The sequence below is a fragment of the Danio aesculapii genome, chromosome 17, assembly GCF_903798145.1.
Source record: "Danio aesculapii chromosome 17, fDanAes4.1, whole genome shotgun sequence".
NCBI lineage: Eukaryota > Metazoa > Chordata > Actinopteri > Cypriniformes > Danionidae > Danio > Danio aesculapii.
The window spans coordinates 7,701,851-7,711,487 of NC_079451.1; the positions used below are offsets into that span (position 1 = coordinate 7,701,851).

Sequence of the window (9,637 nt, forward strand, 5' to 3'; positions counted from 1 at the left end):
TTTGTTTCTGTAGAGTGTCACACACTCACACACAGCTGAGGCAAGAGTACGACAGCCTGCAACTACAGACCAAAGAGCTGAAGACCTCTCTGAATGAGTCTCAGCTGGAGCTGAACCGCTGGCAGGCACGCTACGACCAGCTGAAAGAGCAGCACCAAAGCTTGGACATCTCCATGACCAAACTGGACAACCACTGTGAGGTGAGTGAGATCCTACAGCAGCTTCTGCATCTACTGTATACACCATAACAAGCAGGACTAGATATTGATTCCTGATCCTCTTCCCGCTATTTAGTTGCTAACCCGTTTGAAAGGAAACCTGGAGGAGGAGAACCATCATCTTCTCAGTCAGATCCAGATGCTCAGCCAACAAAACCAGACCCTGCTGGAGAGAACAATGGAGAGTAAAGAACTTTACCATGAGGAGCAGAAACAATACATGTGAGCGTATTGTTGAATTGTATCATATTTTGAATCAATCATTACTAGAATTTTGTAATCGTTGAATGTTTGAATGGACACATTTATTGTTAAAAGTGCCATAAAATGCATTGATACAATATGTTAAGTTGTTTTCTAACATCTAAATGGAAGGGATGTATCTTAGATAAGTGCAAAAGGTTTTACAGGTCTATTTATTACTATAGGAATTGTCCCTAATATGATATGGTTGCTTTTGACCATATTTGGAAGGGTCGTAAATATGGGTTATATGCACAGCTAGTGTTTTCAACTTATGGTGAAAGGTTTATGTGACTATTTTCAATTTCATATGGTTCCTTTTACAGCATTGAAGTTGTAATGTAACTCAAATATAATCAGTTAAATAGACTTAAGCATTCATTTGGTTGTTAAAGAGTAAAAAGAGCCGAGAGACCATTTAAACGCAGGCGGCGTAATTAGCAGTAAGTTATATTCCATATTATAAAGCATAGGTCTCAAAATTCAATTCATGGAGGGCCGCAGCTCTGCACAGTTTTGCTCCAACCCTATCAAACACATCTGATTCAAATAATAATGAACACATTCATTAGTTGGATCAGCTGTGTTTGATCAGGGTTGGAGCAAAACTGTGCAGAGCTACGGAAATCCATGAATTGAGTTTGAGACCTATGCTTTAAAGAAATGGCGCGGAAAAATATAACTTAATGCAGTGCTTCTTGTTTGGTCTGATACCCACTTTATATCGCATTTCAGTCAAGAAGTGAAGATTGCTGTGTTTTTTTAAAGAAATCAGATCTTAAACAGCGATTTTTGTATGGGATGACAATTCACCGAAGACCCTGGGGACGGCTGACTGAAATTAAAAGTCTGTGTGCATATACCCCATTGAGCTCTGTATTCTGATGTACTCTGATATGCACACGTGCAAAATAATCAGGTTTATTTTAGCTGGGAGTAAGTGAAATGCCTTTGCCACCAGAGTAACCTAGTTTGTTCCTGAGTTGTGTTCTGTATAGGCTAAATTCAAATTTTATTGGACAAAAAGAGCCAATAGAGATCTTTATACAGTTGTATTTTGTTGTTTTAACTTGTATGAAAACACAGAAAGTAATTAATATCAACCTCTGCATAAACAGATGTGTTTTATTAGCATTAAGTTTTTTGCCGTTCTTTCACTTTATAAAAATGACAGTAAGAGCTGAGTGATATGACATGATGCATAAATGTGCATTAAACACTTCTATTCACAACTATTCAACAGTCTGCATGTGTTTGTTGCCCCATTACAACCATAGACGGCAAATTACACAATATACACGTTAAACTAACAGAACCTACAGAAATCTTTGGGGAGCGCTGTATAATTTTATAATCCAAATATCCAGATTTTTCGTTATATAGCACATTCTATGGCAGAAGGTACAAATACGTTTGTTGTTGAAATCCTCAAAGCAAGTAATTTTAATGATATACTTGTTTGCCGTTCTTTTCTAAATTAAGTGAAAAAGTGATTGTTTTGTAAAATGATTCTCATAATTTTTATCAATTTCAAAACAAAATATGTTATAAAACTTTCAATCATTAGGATGAATAAACCTTTAGTTTTTATGATTGACCTGGAATCAGCCTTTATTCATTCAACAACCAATGCAAAGAGCTACAATGTACATTGCTTATTTTCAATACCACAATGCAAGAAAAAATCTTTTGGTGTTCCACATTTTATTCAGTTTTTTAAAAAAATACAGTAAATATTTCAAGATATTTGAGGGGGAAATAAAAACAAAAAGAGATTTAGGAATTGTGGTTCGAATGTCTTAATGCTAATCGTTTAATTCTTCTTGCAGTGATAAGCTGAATTCATTACGACGACAGAAGGAGAAACTGGAGGAGAAGATCATGGACCAGTATAAGTTTTACGACCCGACTCCTAAAAAGTGAGTCCAGTCCTTAAAGAGCCCATATTATGGGTTTTTGAAAATGCCCTCTAAGTGAAGTGAAATATCCAGCTAAGGCTTAAATCTGTAAGTGTACAGTGTTTAACACTATTGATTCATCTATAAAAGAGTCGACTCATAGTGCTTCAAACGAGTCGTCTTGATAACGAGTCATTAGGTGTTTCGCGATGACGCAGCCACGAAACACAAGCCTCGCCAGTAGTTACGCGCGCAAACCAGGGAGATTTGAAACCTGCGGCCCCGCCCACTAACACAGAAAAAACACTAGACACACACACACAGACGCCGCCGGTCGAATGAAGTCACGCTGTGCTCAGATGGATAATATTGAGTCTCTACCCAAAGATGAGTTGTGAACTGTGAAGAGTCAGTGGTTGCGGTTTATTCACTAGTGTAAGTAAGTGTGATTAAAATTGTTGCCTCGTTTAACTTGCAAATTATGTATTTATTGTGTTTTGTTACTTGTTAACCTGGTACAGTACACGCGGTTACTCTTTAGTAGAGAGAGAGAGAGAAAAAGAACAGGTCGAGTTTGTGACGCCTAGGGGCTAGGAGACAGGAGACTCGCGTCGCTTTCCCTAGTTCTTCTGAGGAGCGTTGTGTGTGTGTGTGTGTGTGTGTGTGTGTGAGAGAGAGAGAGAGAGAGAGAGAGAGAGAGAGAGACTCGCGTCGCTTTCCCTAGTTTTTCTGAGGAGCGTTGTGTGTGTGTGTGTGTGTGTGTGTGTGTGTGAGAGAGAGAGAGAGAGAGAGAGACTCGCGTCGCTTTCCCTAGTTTTTCTGAGGAGCGTTGTGTGTGTGTGTGTGTGTGTGTGTGTGTGTGTGAGAGAGAGAGAGAGAGAGAGAGAGAGACTCGCGTCGCTTTCCCTAGTTCTTCTGAGGAGCATTGTGTGTGTGTGTGAGAGAGAGAGAGGGAGAGGGAGAGGCTAGGAGACTCACGTCGATCTCCCCAGTTCTTCTGAGGAGGATTGTGTGTGTGTGTGAAAAAGCCTTACACTATGAAGCGCGTGTGCACTGTGACTACTTTTATATAGTTGATTACCAGCTGGGCATTTCACTCTGTCTCGTGCTGAAGCCTGTCACTGTCGACCAATCGCAGCAGGCTGTCATCGGTCCAATCAGCGCAGATTAGCTTCGCGCTGAGGAGGGGGTTGGGAACAAATGAATCGCTGAACGATTCATATGGGAGTCGCTGGGATAATTAGGTAAAAATAAATGCAGATTATAAGACCATAAAAGTGTTTTATGACCTTGCATGCATATTAGACTGTTGTTGGAGACCCTTACAACCTAAATATGACCCTATTTCATGTATAATATGGGCTCTTTAAATCTAAAATATTTACAACTTAATAGACTGCACTTTCAGGCCCTTTATCAAATTAAACTTCTCTTTGCTAAGTGTAAGAGGGTGTTTTAACATTTGTACTTTTTTAACACAGGAGTCGCCAGTGGGTTGGAGCCAAAGCAATAGCAAAATTCATCAAACCCAAGAAAGAAACTTCACGAGACAGACCCGATGCTCCACGCGAAAGGATTCGAAGTGCTCCAGACATCCCTCTTCCAGAGATCCCCTCATGTATAGACTGTCCTGAAAGCGCACCGCCTCTTCCCCCACCACCGCTGCCCCCCAGACAGTCCCGTCTCAGTGTGGACTCCATGAACAGTCAGTCTGTGGAGGAGAATCACGTACAGTCACCAACCCTTTCTTCTCCTGCTCTCAACGGCCGAGGTGAGTACTCAATCATGAAGAAACACAACCATTTATATGCTGTCCAAACCATTTTACACTTAAAGATTGGAGTGTTTGTTAAAGATTTAAAGATTGGAGTCAGTAAGAAGTTTTATTGTCGTCCCAATGTAGCATTATTTGTAGAAAAGTAATTTCACTAGCAGACATTTTAAACTTGTCACAGGAACTTACAGTACATCAAGAAATTATGACTTACATATTGTCATTTTACTGCTGTAGCAATGTGAAATATACAGTGCTCAGCATGTAAAAGTACACCCCCCCCCAAATCTCTCTTTTTAAGTTTATATTTTTTATAGGATGCTTTACAGTATTATATTTGTGCATACTGTATATATTAGTTTAGTCAGTACTGAAGCCAAATCTGGAGCTTATCTAACAAAATAAGTTGTGAAAATGGTTCAAAAACTAGTTTAGATGTTAGGGAAAATATTAAATAAAATAAAAAAAAAAACTAGCAAAAATCAAGAGAAACAAAAATAAATACAATTTTGATGAAATATAGTTTGTAATTTATTTTTGCAATATTTTGCTTGAATTGTATTATTTTTCAATTTCTGAATATGTTTGGTGACTAAAATATAATTTTAATAAATCTGTTTTGTTTAAATGCACCATAATATATTACCCAAATTCACTGAGAAATTGATAAAAATATTCAAAATGGGGTGATTCTTCTTTTTTTTTCTGTATTATTTTCTTTTGTCCAGGTGGTTTAAAGTTAATTTCTTTATAAATATTGATAATAAAACTATGATGATGATATTATTATTATTTTTACTCTCAACTGTTGGGCCTGAATAATCTTAAGAGTTTAAATTGGTTTGAAAATTATGGTTATACAACTGTATACATACTATTCCAGTTTTATGCTAATTTAAGAATTTAGTATTTCAGTTTTATGCCAGTTTTTCTTGTGGTTTTTAGTACCAAACTTTTGTTTAGTTTTTGTATGCTTAAAATGATAAAATAAAGTATCTTGATAAAACTTCACCGCAGTATTACATTACAATTAGACACTTTGAGGGTTAATTGACACTAATAAAGCAATCTGGTCGAAAGTGTTTTGACTGCCTCTGGAGGAGATAAACAAGCTCAAAATGTACAATATTGCTGCATTTACCCTGCAAAGTTCAACTGACTCAATTCCGATTTTTTTTTTTTTCCTCCTATGTGGCACAGATCTGATATGGCCCATCTACTTATAAGCAGGAACGAATCACATGGATTCCGATTTATTCGAATCATATTCAGGCCTTGTTCATATGTGGAAATTTAGCCGATATGAATCGGATCCGTACCCTCGTGTCTGCAGTGTAAGCAGGTAGATCGGATTTTCACCATGACGTCAACTCTGATGCTTTCATTTTGGAACAGACTTCAGCAGAGTCCCAAACCTTAAATCTCATGCACGGCGACTAAAAAGCTTATATGTTGTCATATAGCACAAGTATTTAAGCATGTCAACAAGAGAGAGAGAGCGTGCAACATCCGCCACGTAATCGATATAAACTAATATTAAACTGTTGCTCACAGTAGGTCATGTGCATCAATCACGCCATTGACATTGTAAGATGCCACTGGTTAAAAAATGCCTAGATGAAAGAAGATGGCGAAGTGAGAACTTTTCTGTCATAAGCTAAAGTAAAACAACTTGTCAAAAAGAATTTAAAAAAAAATGAAACCCTGTGAACAGATGAAAAACAGGAATGGAGAAAAGAGTGCTCTTTTATTATTAGCTGTCAGTCAGCGCCTGCTTTTTTTTTTTTTCTCTTCTTTCTGGTCACTGGGCCTTTGCCGTGTGCTGTGTAAATACAGACAATATGATGTAAGCAGGTCATCAAAAGATTCAGATACAGTCACAAAATCGTAATTGACCATCAAGATCTGCAGTGTAAATGCAGCCCATGAGACCCCAAGTGCACTTGTATAACAAAAACACATCTTTATACCAGGTTTAAACAGGCCATTGTGCTATTTGTGTTCACTAAACTTCAAATATTCACTTTCACGCCTAGAAACTAAACTTATTGTGGTCATAATCTGTTAAAAACTCAAACTAGCATCAAAAGTAGATGTAGTACTAAACCAGTTGAACTAGTTGAAGTTGAACTAAAAGTAGTTGAACTAAACCGGTCATTTTGTGTATGACCTGTCTTCCACTAGGGGGCGCCATGAGACTTTTTGTTTTCAGGCTCGCTGTTATCATAACAACCTCTTCCTCTCAGTGTCCACTCGACAAACTAATCCTGTTGTGAATTTCCAATTTCATTTCTCAGCTCTCCAAGTAATAACCCTTTCTCAACCTTCATGCTATATTGCATTGCTAAAACAATCTTCAAAGGAAACCTCAGGGCATCATTCTTCATGAATCATAAATGTGACCATCTTTTTCATCTCTGAATCATCATTTCTTCTCTCCCACTGACCCCTTTCTTTCTTTCCCTGTGTGTCTGTATCTGTACATTAACCCACACACACTCCAGCCCCTCCAGCAGCCAAGCGCTTCCGGTTTCTCCGGAGTAAGAGCCAGGAGAAAATGCGCGTTCAGGGGACGCCACCCTCCCGCCGATCTCTTACCAGACGCCTGCGCTTCTGGTCCTCATCCGACAACATCATCCCCTGCCCCCCCTGCGAACCTTTTTCGCATATCGGCAATTTCTGACACCTTCCATCATCATCATCATCATGCTCACACCATCAATAACCATCCCATTACAACACCATTCACATTTATTTCCTCATAAAAGCCATCCAGCATTCTTTATACGCACAAAAAGCTAACCGTTAAACATTCGCCACCAAACGCTAAAGCAATAAACATTCATGAATAGATTTTCCCTCATTACCACAAGCTCACACTACTCAATCAGCATCATGACACACACACACTACAACATATACATGCTGTGGGGGGCTCTGAGACCAGGCCGAGGGATCCTGAATGCAAGCCTGCAGTAAGTAACGTGTATTAAACGCAGCGGATTGCAGCCAGCTTGTGCTTGCCTTGAGAGATGTGTGTGTGCGTCGTCTTGCTAGCACTGAGGAAGGTGAACAGAGTCGCAGCACACAGCCGCTGTTAACACCAGCAGTCAATAGTAATCAAATGAAGTGCATGCATGGAGAGATTGAAGGAGGAAAGCGAGCGTAGGCGACAACTTCATCAGATACATAGATAGGGTTTATACTGGCTTTGATGTGTGCTTGCTCATGATCGCTTGCAGTGTATTTTTATTTACATGTAAAGCAAGCCGTGTTCATTCATTTTGCATCTTTAATATGTTGTGTAGCTTGTTCTCTGTGCAACATGCGACTGTTTTAATTATGTATGGAGGGTTCATATGCAAATCAGGTAGAATTGGCATGCATTGATTTGTGTCTAAGGCTTTTTATGCAGGGCACATGACTACTAAAAGCCATTCATGGGGGTGGGGATGTTTTCATGTTGCCCATAATCACTATTCTTAATGATAAACTGTTATGTTATGTTATGTTGGAAAGCTGGGTAGAGCGTTTATTTATTTATTTTCCCAATTCATTTACCAAAATCATACTATGATCTATTATAAAAATCAACTAAAACTGTTAATCTTTTACTTGAATCTCTCAGATGACAGTTTACAGTTAACCTGAACATTTTTCAATATTTTTGTAAAAAATGTTTTTAGTAATGAATTTTTCTTTAGTTTTGGTCTCTATTTTAGAGGTCGCCACAGCGGAATGAACCGCCAACGATTTCAGCGTATGTTTTATGCAGCGGACATCCTTCCAGCCACAACCCAGTACTGGAAAACACCCATACACTCTCTTATTCACACACACATACACTACGGTCAGTTTAGTTTATTTAATACACCTGTACTGCTTGTCTTTGGACTGTGGGGGAAACCCTGAGGAAAACCACACCAACATGGTGAGAACATGCAAACTCCACACAGAAAGGCCAACTGATCCAGCTGGGGCTCAAACCAGTGACCTTCCTACTGTGAGGTGATCGTGCTAACTACTGAGCCACCGTTGATTAGTTAATTTTAATTTTTTTATTTTTTCATTGTACTTTTTTTTTTTTGAAGTAGTAGAGCATAAATCAGGGGTTTAATTCCCAGCACAATTGCCATGCTTGCTAATTTATGCATTTGATTCAGATTTCATGTCTTCAAATAAAAAGCTTCTGCCAAAGGTTTAAATCAGGGGTCACCAAACCTGTTCCTAGAGGGCCGGTGTCCTGCAGATTTTAGCTTCAACCCTAATCAAACACACCTGAACAAGCTAATCAAGGTCTTACTAGGGATACTTGAAACATCCAGGCAGGTGTGTTGAGGCAAGTTGGAGTTAAACCCTGCAGGGACACCGGCCCTCCAGGACCAAGATTGGTGACCCCTGGTTTAAATGAAATGAAATGTAATGTAAATACCCTCAGAGATATGACTGTCACAGTGTCATATTTTTCAATATGTCATTATCATACTCGATATTTAATCTTACACAAATACTAACAGCCAGATTCTTTACTTTATTGTCCACAAGTGGAAATTTATCATTGGCTTCACCACACGACCACATCAGCATTCACATTACACACATCACAGAAAATAAACACAAGACAACACAAATACATTCAATGTCATCACATAAATCACAAACTCAATTTAAAACTCTGTACTTACTTAAAACCCAGTATTTAAAATTCTAATGGAAGTCGGCACAAAGGACATTTGATACACATTTTTCTTTACTTGAGGTTGCCTAAAATGTCTTTTTGATGGCAAGAGCTGAAATTGTATATTTAAATGATGGGAACAATCTTCAATAATAACATGTGCTTTCTGTTTATTGCTCATTGAATACATTTCATTTGGTTGTCTTTGTGCTTTACCTACAATTGCACTGACAATTTTTACTACTCAACATAGTTTTTATTTTTCCTTAATTGGCAACAGTCCATACCATTAGTTAAAACTTACAACACTTTCAACTAAATTCTTGTATACCATCTCCAGAATATCTTGACTCCAAATTGTTGTAACCTCCTGATGAGATTTAATCTCTGCATTGCTTTTTTAAAAATGCACTCTACATATTCTATATATATACTCTGTATATTCACCTTTATTTTTGTTTATATGTATGTAACAAGACCGTATGAATCAATCTACAAGACAGCAATAAACGCTACAAAAGTTTAAGGCGGCAACTTGTATTGAGAAGAAAATAATATGTTATATTTTATATATATATATTTATATTTAACATTTACTTAATGTTGTAGTTTGGAAATGTTTTTGTAACATTTCTCTTGAATTTAAATGTATTATCTATCTATTTTTAAAGATGTTCGGTGACAAAAATATTATTTTAATAAACTTCTGTGTTGACATTAAAATTACTCGTTATTTTAGTAATTCTAAATTCTATATTCACTAAAAAATAAATATATTATTCATAAAATATATAAAAATATATTCATTTATAAAATGGGGTGTACT

The 9,637-nt window shown here is 37.5% G+C and overlaps 1 protein-coding gene across 1 annotated transcript in view; it reads left to right on the forward strand.

The window, feature by feature from the left end:
* The window catches only part of ccdc88c (coiled-coil domain containing 88C), a 106,546-nt gene that overhangs the window by 74,877 nt on the left and 22,032 nt on the right, over positions 1 to 9,637 (forward strand). The window contains exons 22-25 of the mRNA XM_056476491.1: positions 14 to 200; positions 295 to 440; positions 2,291 to 2,380; positions 3,841 to 4,130. Coding sequence (XP_056332466.1) covers positions 14 to 200; positions 295 to 440; positions 2,291 to 2,380; positions 3,841 to 4,130 — 713 coding nt within the window. The remainder of the gene's footprint in view (positions 1 to 13; positions 201 to 294; positions 441 to 2,290; positions 2,381 to 3,840; positions 4,131 to 9,637) is intronic.